The sequence below is a fragment of the Mastigoproctus giganteus genome, chromosome 5 (assembly GCF_048544385.1).
Source record: "Mastigoproctus giganteus isolate SK-2022 chromosome 5, ASM4854438v1, whole genome shotgun sequence".
Classification (NCBI taxonomy): domain Eukaryota; kingdom Metazoa; phylum Arthropoda; class Arachnida; order Uropygi; family Thelyphonidae; genus Mastigoproctus; species Mastigoproctus giganteus.
In genome coordinates, this window is record NC_143579.1 from 155,631,843 (window position 1) to 155,648,512 (window position 16,670).

Sequence of the window (16,670 nt, forward strand, 5' to 3'; positions counted from 1 at the left end):
AAATAAAATAACTTTGTTTTTTAAGTCATTCACTTGCATAGATAGTGCAATTATCTTAATTTTCACAGCAGAACAAATTTGCATTTGCAATTAATTATTCTGGTATTGCACCACTTTCAAACAGATAGCCTGGCCCAAAGGTTAATTGGCCATTTGTTTAAAAGATGAAACATTGTTAACTGGTCTCTAGAGACAAAGTAGATAGCTTTAGCCACATTACAAATTTGAAGGTTTGACTTTGTATACCACACATCAGCTCATAACAACTCTTTTACAACTGTTTTGTCTGAGTGTTTTCACTAGATACTACCTGCTATCTGATGAGGGGCCAGTTAATCCTGAAACAAGTTGTCATAGCAGCAGCTATCTTTTAAACAAACGGCTAATTAACTTTTTGGTGAGACCATCTGTTTGAAAGTAGTGTAATACCAGCTCAACTCATTGTAAGAGAACATTTGTTCTGTGAGAATTAAGATGCACTGCCTTATCTATGCAATTTAAATCCTGCTGGCTGTAAAAAAACAGATGAAAGGACATATAAAGAAATATATATATAACTTATAAAAAGAGAAACATCACTCATTTTTTTCATGGATTCTTGAAGAGAAATGTGACTGTTGATATAAGTGCTGGATTGCTTTAATATTTCCAGATTGTAAAATATACATTGGCCTCCCAGACGTAAAGGTTGCTTGACAAAAATATCCACTTTTTCTTCTGTCAAAGTGGAAGAAAAAGTTCAAAAGTAGGGTGGTTCCCTTTTCAAATGGATTAAAATCTCAATTTGTGTTCAAGAAGCAGTAACTGTGTTAATGCAGAATAATGTGAAATGAAGAATTGTAATCCCTGCACTTGATTTTTTTGATTCTTCAGTGTACTGTTTTAACATAAAAAAATAAATAAATAAAAAATTTAGCCGTGATACTATTGCTATTCTAAAAATTGTCATAAGTTGTAAATAAGTGTGCAGTTTCTAAATCAGTTTAGAATACATACCTCTACAATTGCATCCACTGGGCATGCTTCCTGGCAAAAACCACAATATATGCACTTTGTCATATCAATATCATATCGTGTTGTGCGACGACTACCATCTGATCGTTCCTCTGCTTCAATAGTAATGGCCTGAAGTGAGATAAAAAATGCATTATAATAAGCACACTTTCAGTGGATAATCCAATTACACAATATGAGTAAATCAGTAAGTTACCATAAAAAGTTAGAAATTTATACACCAAAACATTTAAACACTGATGAGTTTGCTTTTTCAATATAGCAAGATTTAAAAGCTTTCAATCAGGATTAATCTTTTCGTAGGAATTGTTAAATTCAGCAGTCTCCACACTTTTTATGAAAATGACTGCATAAAGCATTTCCAATCATTGAGTAGGCTATGCAAAAATTTGAATAACCTAGACAGTTCTATATAGCTTCCCCCCCATTATCGTGCAGTCCGAGTAGCATTGGTTCACTACAGTGCTCTAACTTTTGATATCTTACAGTCAAACACTATTCTCCTAAAATAACACTGTTCATCCCCAAGCACCTTGGCAGCAAACCTGTCAGTGTGTGTTGGATACTCGAAAGGCACCTATCAAAATCACTTCTCTGCTGCTCTTTAGACACAATACATTCACTACTAGCTCAAAATAACTCCCCCTCCAAAAGTGTCATCTTTGGTTTCTCTATCAAAAATTTTAAAATAAACTGATAATGCCATTAAACAACATATTTTAGCACTCTCAAATACTGTGTTTGCTTTCAATCTGCATCATTAATTGTTTTGGAACTGGAAAAGTTTGCCATAAAACAATGACACAGCATGCTTAGTTTCAGGTGCACTTCAGGCATTGTGTGACTGCATTGCATAATGCTGATTTACTCATACCTTTCTTGAAAATGTGTTGCCAAAACGGCAGCATCTCTCTGGTATCCATTTGTTGAAGCACATTAGCTTCACTACATTTTAATGGTAATGCTCACCACTTCACAATGAAACTAGTCACTCTGTAGCAATGCTTAGCACCTGCAACAATGAAGAAATCTGATACCCACATGGATGATGGATTTCATGCAACATCCTATGAAAATGAAATGAATGAAAGTTTTTTAATTACAGTTCATACTATGACTGTTTTAAAAATAAATTATCACAGTGAATATAAATGACCATTAATGATGGTCATTTTTAGAATCTTATAATCACTTTCCTAGAAGAACAGTTTTTGAATAAAATGAGCTGCAACAAACAATCTTCTCTGCCACTTGTGAAAGTTTTCTTCTCCCAGAAGAGCAGAGCAGGAACTCTTCAAGAAATCTGATACCCATGTGGAATTGTATTAGGAACTGTACCAGGACCAAGAAAAGGACCTCTAAATGTTCAGCAGCCTCATCAAGCTCCTGTGAATCTGCAGTTTCCGGAATCATTTTCTACACAAGTGTCCCCATTCACCACTTCCCATGCAATATCGAACAATTCCACCACGTAATGCAAATTATCCACCTACATTGCTCAATGCTCCTCTGCACCCCTACTCATCTTAATCAACTTCCAGCACCACCTGTTGGTGGTATGCATTCATCAGGACCCAGATCTATCCCAAATTTGGCTTTGATTAAAACACAAGGGGATAGTCAAATCCATGGCCAAGGCTCAGTTCTTGGTCCAAGTCATAGTCAAGGTTATCCTCCACCTGTCCTTGGTCCAGGTCACAGTCAAGGGCTTGGCCAAGGCCCTGTTCTTGGTTCTGGTACAGTTCCTAATGCAATTCCAAGTCTTCATGCTGCTTTAGGACAAGATCCTCTTATTCCTGATACCCATGTGGATGTCAGATTTCTTTATAGAGGGTATTTCTCCTCAACTCAAGAAATATGGTATCATTCAACGATATCGAATCATATCTGATTTCTTGAGTAGATAAAGATTGTTTGTCTGCTTATATTATTTGAAAGCCATTCATTTAGAATAGTGATTAGAAAAGTCTGAAAATGCTAGAGTTATTAAAACACAATTTTTTTTGAGTCTCAAAAAATAAATCACTGAACTATTAACATGGCAATTTTTTATTAAAGTAGTCAACTTACACTATAAATAAATAAAAAATCATTTGGAAATACTCTCAACTTGGCAGCATTATAAGCTTGAGAAGGGAAGTATACAAAAAACTGGCATGCAGTTAGTGTGTGTGTGTGTGCATGCTCGCACACATGAAGAAATGTAAAATGAGATAAAAAGAAACCAACTTAAAGGGTTTTAATTAATTGAAGGGATGTATGCAAGTAAATGTTGTTGTATATTGTGCAGGCAGATATGAAGTTTTCTGAGCAGTGCAGATGGTCTGCAAGAGTAGCTCATGGTGTCTTGTCAATGATATACAGGAATTTTTCTAGCAGGGATAAGGAGGTTTGATTTGATTTGATTTGATTTTTTTATGGCGCATTGGCAGCTAAGGCCATAATGCGCCAAGTCAAGGATAAGGAGGTAATTATCCCACTGTATAAGGAAATGGTCAGGCCACACCTTGAGTACCATATACAGGTCTGGAGGCCTCATTTTAAGAAGGATGCACAGCTGTTGGAACGAGTACAGAGAAGAGGAACAAGATTAGTGAATGGAACAAAGGGTTGCTCTTACGAAGAAAGGCTTAAGTTTTGCAAATTACAGTGTCTGGAGACTAGGCACCTGCGAGGTGATCTGATTGAGGTGTATAAAGCCTTGAATGGTTTGAGCATGCTGAATGCAGATGGGATTCTTCCTCTTGCTCAGAATAATCGCCTGAGAGGGCATAAATTCAAATTGAGGAAAGATGGTTGTAGGATAGATGTGCAGAAGTTTGCCTTTAGTCAGCGGGTGGTTGATTGCTGGAACAAACTTCCATCTGTCGTTGTAGAAGTTGATAGCTTAAATAGATTCAAGGCAGAACTTGATAAACATTTGGAGCGAGTGGATGGGTGAAATAAGGGGTTTTTTTTTTTTTGGCTGATGGTATATAAGCTTGCTTTCTTGCATCATGTGCCTTTGCTAATGCTAGTGCTAAAATGCTAATGCTAAAATGCAAAACAACTGAGTTATAAGACTACAATTTAAAGTGCAAAAACAGAACAAGAAGAATGCAACATAAAACATACAAATTAGGAATTACAGATTAAAATAAGTATAAAAATGGTGGCTTGCTTTCTTCAGTATATAAGCTGCCAATCTACAAGAAAAAGAAGAATAATAAAATATGAAGTAGTCTGAAAGCTCAAAAAAAGTAAAAATCAAATTCATATTATGGATAAAGCACAGCAAATAAATTAGCATTAGTTGAGGCATATGATGCAAGAAAGAAAGCTTATATAGCATTAGCCAAAAAAAAAAAAAAAAAAAAAACCCTTCCCATTTCACCCACCTTGTCACTCCAAATGTTTGTCTAGTTCAGCCTTAAATTTATTTAGCTATCCACTTCCACAACAACAGATGGAAGTCTGTTCCAGAAATCAACTACCCGTTGGCTAAAGGCAAACTTCCATACATCTATTCTACTCTACAGCTGTCTTTCCTCAAATTTAATCTATGTCCCCTCAGGTTCTTAATCTGAGTAAGCAGAAGTATCCCATCAGCATTGAGACTACTCAAACCATTCAAGGCCTTACACACCTCAATTTATTGATGATTTATCAGAGATTTGATTGTTAGCTTGCAGATAGTGAGATAGGGAAGTCGCTCCTTTCAGTCACTCTGCCAGCTAGTGAGTGACTGAAAGGAATCTGAGTAGTGTGTATGGATGAGGCATTGACTACATTTTGTCAAGGAACTAGATATATTCTTGCCCTGCTATGTGTACATCATATTCAAAATTGCATTAATTCATACATATTCTGCCACTTTTTTAATTTGAATCTGCTGAACGCATTGTGAATAGTCAAGTTGATAGAACAAGTTTATCTGTAAGAATATCTAAACCTCCCAAAAAATTCCTAAGCCATTTCCAAAATATGTGTGATTTCGATTATAATTTCAATGATGTCCATTTCCACTAACAATTTGGCAAGTTTCGCTTTTCTGACAGAATCCCAATTACTGGTTGCCACTACTCCTTACTCATCTCACTTTCTCTGACTATTCCCTTTGTGATTACTTTTGTTTCAATGCTGGTACTTAGGCATATGTCCCTCTAACTCCTAATTTGAGAACTCTTCTGACATAAAATCTCTCTCTGCCCCATTCTGTCAAATTCAAGTCTAAGCCCCAACAAATTAACCATGAAGATAATTTAAGTTGAATGATAAATACAGTGGATTCCGGTTATTTGAGCCACCGGTTAATCGGGGCAGCCGTTTATTTGTGGCAAATCTTAAAAAACAGAAACCAATCGAGAAAATAGCCAGGGTTTACTTCGCTTAATTGGGACAGTATGCCGTTTAATCGGGGCAGGAGACCGCAGCACCGGAGATTACCCTACGATTGTCTCCGACGGTACCACGTGGTTCAGTCGAAATTCTGGAGGTCACAACCATAAAACAATAAAAACAATTAGCAGCCACCTGTTTATTAGGCTTTTCTGTTAATGAAATCTATCATAAATGGACAGTAAACTCGATCTTACTGAATTTGGATAATACCGACAGCTGGAATTCTGTGGGTTATTATGGAAAAATGTGTACACTTCCATGAAATCTTCAATCATATAAAAAAATTAATTTTCAGATCTTCTCTTCATTCGTATTTTTAAAGCTTTGTAACTCGTTACTCGGTTCTCACTTGCGCATATTGTGTTACTTGCAATTTGTGTGTGCTGTGTTCTTTGTTATTGATTGCTTATCTTTTTACTGTTTTAAGTTTTAACCCCCACCCACAAATGTCAGTGAACAGAAATGTCAACTAGTTCTTATGTACATATTACAGTACGTATTAATTATTCTGATTATCACATATATTCTTCCAATTTTCACGTATTTTTTAATTGGTAAGGTAATAAAGGGCAAATTTCTGCTTAATATATCTTTGCTTTTATAGCCTGTGGATAATATTTCTCCTATTTTCGCTAATTAGAATCGATGTTTAATAGAATTAAAATTCAATTCACAAACGTGATCACAATGACCGGCGCTTACTGCATATCATACAGTGAACAGTACTTTACTATGTCGAGTTCGTTGTAACGTGATTTGATTGTACAGTGAACCAATTGTAAAAAAATGGGGGGGGGGGGTACATTGTATTTTTAACTATTTACGTGAAACTTGGGATAATTGGGGCAGCTGCTTAATCGGGCCAAAATGCACTAGTCCCGATGTGTCCCAAATAACCGGAATGGACTGTAATATATAATATCAAACTTGATGCTCATGGGTTTTACAGTAGATTAGCATTATATGTCAGAGGGAGATAAACAGTTTCTTAAACCCAAATGCTAGAAAAAAAATAATAAAATAAAGAAAATAATAAAAATAAAAAATGAAAACTATAATGTGCTGGTGATACTGCCATGCAAGATTTCTAATTTGCATGGTTTAGGATGGTGGCCTTATGCTAATGAATGAATTATCCTAATGAATTTTTAAGTTACAAAAGATTTCAAATATTTCATTATTCAAAAATAATATATGAATATAAATATTATTTTATTAAGCTAATGTAGTGTATTGTTCTAATGGTGTCAAAGCAGCATACGAGATGTGGCTATTAAATAACGAGAGTGTTGCAATAAAATTAATATAATGAAATATTTCGTTTGGTTTGGTTTTTAATGGCGCATTGGAAAAATATTTCGTACCTTATGAGTTATCCCCCTTCAAAATAATTTCCTTGGGCTTGCACACACTGTTCTGTACGTTTCTTCCACGCACAGAAACAGCTTCAGTCATTTTTTTCTAAATGTCTTCAGTGGACTGAAAATGGGTTCCTTTAGGTACACTTTTCAGTTTAGGGAAGAGAAAAAGTCACAAGAGGATAGGTTTGACAAGTAGAGTACACATTCACATAGATTTGTTTTTTTTTGGCCAGAAATTGGCAAACAGAGAGCATGCTGTGTGCTGTAGCATCCAACCATCCTCTCAAAATTCAGATTTCTTCCTTTGAATATTTTCATGCAACCTTGTCAGAACTTCAACAATATGTTTGATTGACAGTCTGATTTGGTTGGACATATTCAGGCGTAATAAATTCCTTTGATATCAAAGAAAACAAGATGCATGGTTTTCATTTTCGATTTTATCATTCTTGCTTTTTTGGTCTGGGAGATAGTTTTTTGCTTCCATTGCACTGGCTCTTTTAGTTTCTGGGTTGTACTAGAACATCCAACTTTCACTGCAAGTAATTACAGTACTCAGAAAGTCTGGATCTTCAATTTTTTTCCAAACACCTTTGGAAACTTGGAGTCTTCTTATTCTTTAATCTTCATTCAAAATTTTTGGTACCATCTTGGCACAGACTTCTCTCATGCCTAAATTTTCACTTAAAATTTTTCTAACTGTTTCTTTATCCATATTGAGTTCTGAGGCACCCATTCGAATGCTTAAAATAACGATCACTTCTAACCAGTGTCCTTACCTGGTCCACGTTTTCATCAGTTTTCTTGGACACTGGACGGTCTGTTCATTTGTCTTCCACATCCCTCTTCCTTGTAAAACTTTTTATGCCATTCAAACACATGGGTCTAGACAGAGTATCTTCTTCATAACCTTGATGTAACAACTCATAAATTTCAGGTGTTTTCTTTAATTTGAGGTTGATTCATTGCTCAATTCTTTTGTCTGTCAATTTTCTGGCAAACTGCAAAAACACAAGGTAATGGAAATCTGTTTCACTGCAAAGTGTATGAGCATGTTGGAATGTGACTTGGCAGACAACTAGGGAAAGATTCAGGTCAACTGCAGTGCCTTTGTTTCAAAGGTGGCACTTGGTGTGTAATGGCTGCACACACATTCTCATTATTTAATAGCAACACCTTGTATTATGTGTGCTAAGAGGGAAAAAACATACAAAGATGAAGTGGGTATGCTGTATACTATTCTAACAAAAAGCTGCAAACAGGGAAAGGTAAAAAGAAAAAAAGCATTCAGAAAACCTAACAGTGAATGCTCACCCTATGCATAAAGATTTGGGTAGACAGTACAAGGTGGGGGAAATAACATAGAGATAAGGATGGTGAAAAGAAATAGAACACAAAGGAATAGAAGTCAGGATAGATATAGTGTCAATACCATCCCTTGAGAAATCTAACAGGTAGATTAGCTGAAAAAAAAGTCTAGACAGTTGAAAGAAAGTAAAGCAAAGAAATAAATATTTTTAAAGTAAGGAGAGAAACACATGATCCAATGGAGGAAAGATACTGCAGAAGCTCAAGATGAAAATCCACTATAAATGAGTAAAAATGTAACACAGTGGATTCCAGTTATTTGAGACACACTGGACTAGGACATTTTGGCCCGATTAAGCGGCTGCCACAATCATGTGAAGTTTCATGTAAATAGTTAAAAATACAGTGGACCCCTGCTTTACAATTGATTCTCTGTATGATCAAATCATGTTACGACGGATTCACCATAGTAAAGTATCATTCACTATACCAACGTTTCTCGAACTGTGTTCAGCGAGATGTGAACAAGTGTTCCACGAAAAATCGCAATTAATAATTAAAAAAATAATAATAAATAATAATAAAAAATAAAAGATGAAAATCCACTATAAATGAGTAAAAATGTAATACAGTGGATTCCAGTTATTTGAGACACACTGGACTAGGACATTTTGGCCCGATTAAGCGGCTGCCAAAATCATGTGAAGTTTCATGTAAATAGTTAAAAATACAGTGGACCCCTGCTTTACAATTGATTCTCTGTATGATCAAATCGTGTTACGATGGATTCACCATAGTAAAGTATCATTCACTATACCAACGTTTCTCAAACTGTGTTCAGCGAGATGTGAACAAGTGTTCCACGAAAAATCGCAATTAATAATTTTGAAAAAAAAATAATAAAATAAATAAAATTTGCGTATTTGTGGCCTACACCACTTTTGTATCGTTATAATATTTAACATAATTTTTTTTCAGTTATTAATATAGTGGCATAGACTAATAATCAAATAGACCGCTGAACACTATTCCGTTGTGCTTTTGCATAGAGAAGTATGTGTAGAGGTAATGACACCTACGAAAAAGTAGCAATGTGTTGATCTAGTATGCCATTCGTATGCAATTTAGCCTGGAGTACACAGATTAAAGGAGAGGAGGAAGCAAACCGATATCATAACTAAACTCACTTCCTTGTATAAATTTTTTTTGATTAATTATTAGTATTTCAAAATATTATTATTAAAATATGTGAACATGGAATGGTGGTTTAAAAAAGGAACTCTAAAAATGAACACAATATTGTTACACTTCAAAGTGAGGATGAACAATTGCAGCCTTTTGTTCCCCAGAAATCTGAAGTGAAAAAACAGGAACCAACTAATAAAAGACCAAAACTAAAGTATGATGACAGTTATTTCAATTTTGGCTTTACGTGTGTTGGAAATAGAGATGCTTTTTTTTTTTTTTTTTTTTTTTTTAATAAAACCCCCAAACACGAGACTCATTAGAACCTACGGTACAGAGTACCATGCTAACAAAATGTTAACACGTTAACCACGTTAACATCTAATGTTAACAAAAGGATATTTGTTAACATTAGACTTGAACTTCTGTAGACTGTAATTTTCATGAAATACGTATGAAGGAAGGTTGTTCCAGAAAATGGCAGTTGAATGAATAAACGAAGAAGATGAAAAGTTGGTTTTGTGAGTTTGAAGTTGGACAGTAAATGGATGTTAGTTGGTGGCAGCATGTGTTCAGGCTGTTTTGAAAGAGAGAGCTGGAATTATAGAAGCCAATTCAGAAAAACGGTGCCCATGGAAGTATCTATAGAAAGGGCATGCAGCAGAAACAGTACGTATATGAGACAGCGAGTGGAGAGACTCTGTTAGAGATCAGTCATTAATTAACCTAACTGCCCTCTTTTGAATGGAATCTAGAAGCCTGAGAGAGGTTTTGTGCAGATCTGTGATTTGTATAGAGTGAATAACCGTCTGGAAGAAAAGTAATGCAGAGAGCAAAAGAGAAAACCAAGTTTTTTAGATGCAGTGAAAGCAATATTTGTAATGTGTTTGTGCCAAGACAGATTAGAAGTCAGGGTAATTCCCAAAACAGATATATCATCTTGCCGAGAAATCGGAGTGTCACCAAAGATAAGCAAAGGAGTAGAAGAATCCTTTTTGCAAGATATAAGATAAGACTGAGTTTCAGAAGGATTGAAATCAACTAAGTTGTCTTTGCCCCACTGGAGAATTACCTGAAGATCGGCATTTAAGGAATTGGTAGCAGATTTTCGAGAAGTTGAAGCTGATTGAGCAGGACAAGGTTTCTCAAAATGGAAAGTGGAATGCAATGTGCTATCATCAGCAAAACTATGGATAGGATTTTCAGTCAATTGAAGAAGGTCATTAATATACAAGAGGAAAAAGAGTGGGGGAAAGAACTGAATCTTGGGGGACACCGGCATTAGTGGATAAGTTAGAAGAGCCATCTACCATTACCCTCAGTGAGCAATCAGAAAGAAAACTGGATAACCAATTACTAAAAACAGTTGGCAAACCATAAGATGGAAGCTTGTTTAGAAGACCTTTATGCCAAACATGATCGAAAGCCTTTGAGATTTCAAGAGCAACTACTTGTGTTTCACCAAACTTTTCCATTGAATTTGTCCAAAAATGGCTAACATAAATCAGAATATCAACAGTGGATCGACACCGACGGAATCCATACTGGCAATCGTTGATCAGATAGGTTTCTAGGTAGTTTAAGAGTTGGGCGTTAATTGATTTCTCCATTACTTTAGAAAGAGTAGAAGTAATTGCATTGGGACGATAATTGGATGGGAGGGATTTGTCACCCTTTTTAGGAACTGGCTAGATATGAGTAAATTTTCAAGAAGGAGAAACACCTTTGGAATAAGAAAGTGAAAAAATGTGGCAAAGAACAGGAGTAAGTTGAGAAGCACAGGTTTGAGAACAAGTGGAGAAATATCATCAGGACCTGGAGCTTTCTTAGCATCAAGATTCATCAAAATCCTTCTGACGTTCTTTTGACAGAAGACCACAGGAGGTATTGAGTGGAGTGTGTTGGGAATGGTGGGAGGTGTTTTACCAAGATCAGTAATACATGAGTTGGAAAAAAAAAATGGGATGCTAGCAGGTCAGTTTTAACCTTGGCTGAAGTGACAACAGAACCATCTGGTTTTGATTTGGGCAAACGTTGCGGCAAATAGCTTTGGCAAGAGACCAGAATGCTCGGCTACCATCAGGACAAGAAGCAAGTTTTCTACTCTTAGCCTGTTCAAAATCTAGTTTGGACTGATTAATAACTGCTTTACATTTGTTGCGAGCTTTGGTGTAGGCAGAGAATGAAACTGAAGAATTGGAAACAAGCCAATTACGATATGCAACATTCTTCTTGAACAGCCTTACCACATTTATTTGAAAACCAAGATTTAGATAAAGGACGAGATTTTAAAGTGGAGTGTGGGATAAAGGATTCCATTCCTACAAGAATAATTTCACTGACATGATATGAGCAAACGTTGACATCAGAAGTTTTGAAACGGTAATCTGACCAAGGAAAAGAAGAAAAGAAATCTTGCAGGTCATCCCATTTTGTATTCTTGTAATGCCAAACAACACGAGGTTGGTAATAGCCATGAGATAAAGGCTCCACTGGAGAAGAGACAATCACCAAGTAGAGATCTGAGGTGCCTAAAGGACCACCACTTTGACCGTGTACTTAGAAGGGTTGTTAGTGAGAAAAAGATCAAGTGCGTTGGCTGTATGTTAGGATTATCTGGTATTCTTGTAGGTAACTGAACAATCTGTGCAAGGTCATGTCTAATTGCAAAAGCCTCAGCATCTCGACTAGGTGGGTCAGTGTGATTAGAAAATGGAAGCCAGCTGGAGTTGCGAACATTAAAATCACCAAGGAAAATTACCTCACTGTTAGGAAAGTTGGACTGGAGAAAGTAAAGTTGCAAAGAGAAGAAGTCAAAGAGCTCCAAGTGATTAATGGAGTTGGGAGAATGGTAGCGACAACAGATGAATTTGACACAATGAGGTAGAGAGATTTTAAGCCAGAGAAGATCGAAAAGAGGAGATTCCAAATTACCAAATCTCTGACAGGGAATATCGGAACGGACATATGCACAAGTACCACCTTTGAGGCAAAAGGAATTATACAGCGAATAATTTGGGCAAGTGAGATGAGTAGTAGTTGAATCAATTGATAACTGAGATTCTGTCAGAAAAAGTACATGGGGTTTGGCAGACTGCAAGTGGAAATGGACATCATTGAGATTAGAATTGAGACCACAAATATTTGTGAAATGAACTAGGAAGTGTATGGGAGGTTTAGTCTTTTCGCTCCTGATGCACAGTGCGCCATATGTAATAAAATATTAACAAAACGTCTTTGGCTCTTGCTAAGCTTGTGTTTCGTAAGTGTTCTGTGAATATGTCATGAGATGAAAAGTGTTCCGTGACTAAAAAAAGTTTGGGAAACGCTGCACTATATGATATGTAATAAGTACCGGTCTTTGTGATCACGTTTATGAATCGAATTTTAATTCTATTAAACAACGATTTTAATAAGTGAAAATAGGAAGAATAGGCTATAAAAGTAAAGATATATTAAGCAAATTAAGGCCTCCGTAGCCGAGTGGTCAGGAGCGGGAGTGCAGTAGCACACGCTCTTTGAGTTAGACCGGGGTTCAAGCCCCTGACTGCTGAATACGGTCGATCTGCCAACCCGCACTGGACCAGCGTGGCAGATTATGGTCCATTTCCCTCAGCATGAATCGTTGAGAAGGCTTCCATTCAGCAGTGCATTGATAATGGCTGCACTTTACTTTTTTTTTTTTTTAAGCACAAATTTACACTTTATTACCTTACCAATTAAAAAATTAAACGATTTTCGTGTGAAAATCGGAACATATATTGTTCACGTGAAAATCGGAACAATATTTTGCACAGGTTAGCAAAATAAAAATAAATTTACGCTTACATGCAAAGCTTAATTAATATGTACTGTAATGTGTACATACTAATTAGTTGATATTTCTGTTCACTGGCATTTGGGGGGGGGGGATTACATTTAAAAAAACAAAAAAGGTAAACAATCAATAATAAAGAACATAGCAAGCACAAATTGCAACTAACACGATACACCCAAGTGAGAATGGAGTAACAAGTTACGAAGCTTAAAAAATAGGAATGAAGAGAAGATTCTGAAAGTTTATTTATGCTTTTTATGTGATTGAAGATTTCATGGAAGGGGAAACACATTTCACCATAATAACGTAAAAACCCACAGAATTCCAGCTGTCAGTATTATTGCAAATTCAATAAGATCCAGTTTACTATCTGTTTATAATAGATTGCACTAACAGAAAAGTCCAATAAACAGGGCACTGCTAATTGTTTTATGGTTGTGACATCCAGAAATCCGACTGGACTACGTTGCATGTTCGGAGACAATCGTAGGGTAATCTCGAGTGCTGTTGTCTCCTGCCCCGATTAAAAGTCATGTTGTTCCAACTGAGCGAAGAAAACCCCAGCTATTTTCTCAATTATGTTCTGTTCTTTAAGATTTGTCCCAAATAAATAGCTGTCCCGATTAACAGGTGGCCCTAAATAATTGGAATCCACTGTATTTGAAAAAAAATTTAAAATTGTATTACAAAGAATTAAAAAAAGGCAAAACAGGGCAAATATTATTGATTACCACAACAGAATAATCAATCCCAATAAAGTTTTCAAAAATTCCACAGCAGAGTGAATTAATCAGTTTCTGAATGTGTGTGTGTGTGTGTGTGTGTGTGTGAGAGAGAGAGAGAGAGAGAGAGAGAAGGGGGGCCAGATCAATAGTAAATACTAACAAAGAAAACATTCATTATATATGAGAGTTGTTGTTGAGGTTTAGTGGTGCAATAGCTTCTAGGGCCATATTGGGTCCATTACATACGAGAGAAGGAGATTACAAAGCAAACTAAACTATCGCCCTTAACAGTTACATTAACATTATACAGTAATACCCCGAAGTTACGCGATAGGCGGGTCCGACGAAAATCGCGTAAGTCGAATTCGCGTAAGTCGGGGTACAACTTTGCATATAAATACATATAAATTTTGCTTAATTGGGACCAAGGACTAAAAAAACACTTGTTTAGAAGAAAAATATTAATAAAATTGCAGTTCTTTATACATATTAATACAAAATATGTATTAAAAAAACAAATGACTTACGTTAAAAAGTTATTTCGATGTCAATGGCTTCATAAAATCTAACAAATTCGTCTGACGACACAGCGCGTTCTTTTTTTCACGCAGAATTCTTCGTAGCAAGCTAATAATTTTTTTATTCCTTGCTTTGTAGCTATAACGCGTTCTTCGTTGGAGTCTATGTTTTCTAAAAATTTTAAGCCCTTTACAATTGAGCCCTTTTCAATTTTCAACCTGTCAAGTTTGCAATTGTCATGTGCTTTTCGCCGTTGCTTCATTTAGGCCTGTAGCACGTGCAATATCACATGGTCTTTCATTTCGCTCAAAGCGTTTCACAATTTCATATTTTTTCTCTATCGACAGAGGCGGACTGGCCATAAGCCTTACCGGGGAAACCCCGGTGGGCCAGTGTGATTTTGGCCATAAACCATAGTATGAGGCCACTATAAATTTTCCCGGGTAAGAATTTTTGACCCAGTCCGCCTCTGTTTATCGATAAGTGCTTTTCTTTTTCTCTCTGAATCTGCAGTCTTCACCAGGACGCTTCCTTTTCACACCTTTTAATTAAGTATTTTACTCATTTTTAGGGAATAAAGCACAATTACAAAACGAGGAGGCACGCTTGATACGCATAAACAAAGCTGCGCGCATGTAGCAACTGAATAAACAACACCATAAAGGCGGAGATACGCTATTAACACCTCACATTTCTAGGGGTTACTACCATAAAACAATAAAAATCCAGTTGCGTTTCTGCTAGTGAAATCTGTTATAAACTGGTAGTAAACTCGATCTAATTGCATTTGCGATTATACCGATAGCTAGAATTGTGTTGGTTTTTACGTTATTATGGTGAAATGTGTTTCCCCTTCACTGATATAAAAAACATAAAAGCAGCAAAGTTGAATTTAGTTCATCTTTCGCTCTCATTCTCCGCCGTCGCACCGTATATCGATAACATATGAAAAACGACCTTGAAGATAGTGGGCGGCAGCGTTGCCAAACGAAAAAATCAAGAACCGCGTAACTCCGAGTTCGCGTAAGTCGGGGTATTACTGTATAGTCAATGTTAATATTAATAATATGGCACTGTGCAAAATAAAATATATGGCAGTGTAAATGAACTATACAGGTGAAGTGTCTAAGAAAGCCAGTGCACATGAACACTCCAAATGAAAAACTAGAAAGTAGGAACTTTTAGAGATTAACTAAAAACTCTGGCAGTAATTCCCCAAACCAAAGGAATGATGACATGTATTTACTAAAAGACTGTATAAAGATAAACTATATTAAAGAAGAAATTATAACTAATTTTTAGATTAGTTACAGGCTTCATTAACTCCAGAGACTTAAAGGAATGATAATTTAGTAGCCCTGAGTATAACCCACCCCCACATGCAAGTCCTTAAAAATACTGAAGTTTGGTGCCAAACTTCAGCATTTGTTTCCCGCTGTATGATGAAACCATTAGTTACCTGATAATCCAAATTCTCCCGATTATCCGGATTTCTCCAAAATGAGTGATGCAGAGTTTGAAGTCCTTGGCAAAGACCAATCAGAATACCCTATCTGCTCTAGGAATAAGACCTTGCTCCAGGGGATGACAGAACCAAGCAATCTAAAACCAAGGTTAAGAAAGAGTTGCAGATTTGCCGACTCCCCATTTTGCCCCTGGGGTAAAATTATCTACGACACCGGTTGAACAAATAACAGCCATCAGAGGAGCACTAGAGAAATATATTGCAAAAAAATAAAATCGAATCACTGCAGCCATAAGAACCGATGTAGTACAAATATTTAGCATAATGGAAACAGTAATTTTAAATATCCATATCGATCATGAGGGGCTTCAAGCCAAACTTGAAGTCCTCACACAGTAAGGGGAAAAACAAATTCCGCAACACCCCCTTTCTTTGCTGAGGCATTGAGAAATGGAGTAAAACAAATGCCAACCCATGTCATCCTGGTAAAGCCAGTAAAAAACTTGAAACGAGCGAAGCGGTTAAAGAAGTGCTTACAAAGAACCTGACTGAGCAAATGAAAACAATATGAATCAAAAGCATAAGGAAGACTAGACATCCAGGAGTGATTATCAAAATGGACACCAGGGAGAGGGCATGAATCATACTTAAAAGAACTGAAATGGCAAATTATGGGCTTAGGACATAGGCCCCAAAGAAGAAAGGGTGCCCATCCTGCTATCCGATATTGACCACAGTAAGACACCGGACGAACTCAAAACAGAGATCTCCAAAAAGAACTTAAGCATCTACCTTCAAGAAGAAATAGATGATGACATATTTCTCAATTTCAAAACCAAGGGTAAGTTCCCCACAAGTGTCAATTGGGTTGTAGAGCTATCTATCTGTATGGCAAA

At 36.3% G+C, this 16,670-nt stretch overlaps 1 protein-coding gene across 1 annotated transcript in view; it reads right to left on the bottom strand.

Moving 5' to 3' along the window:
* Positions 1–16,670, bottom strand: part of LOC150085778 (NADH-ubiquinone oxidoreductase subunit 8-like) — an 88,778-nt gene that overhangs the window by 11,249 nt on the left and 60,859 nt on the right. Inside the window, exon 5 of the mRNA XM_090373481.1 lies at positions 997–1,125. Within this exon, the coding sequence (XP_090229607.1) occupies positions 997–1,125 (129 nt within the window). The remainder of the gene's footprint in view (positions 1–996; positions 1,126–16,670) is intronic.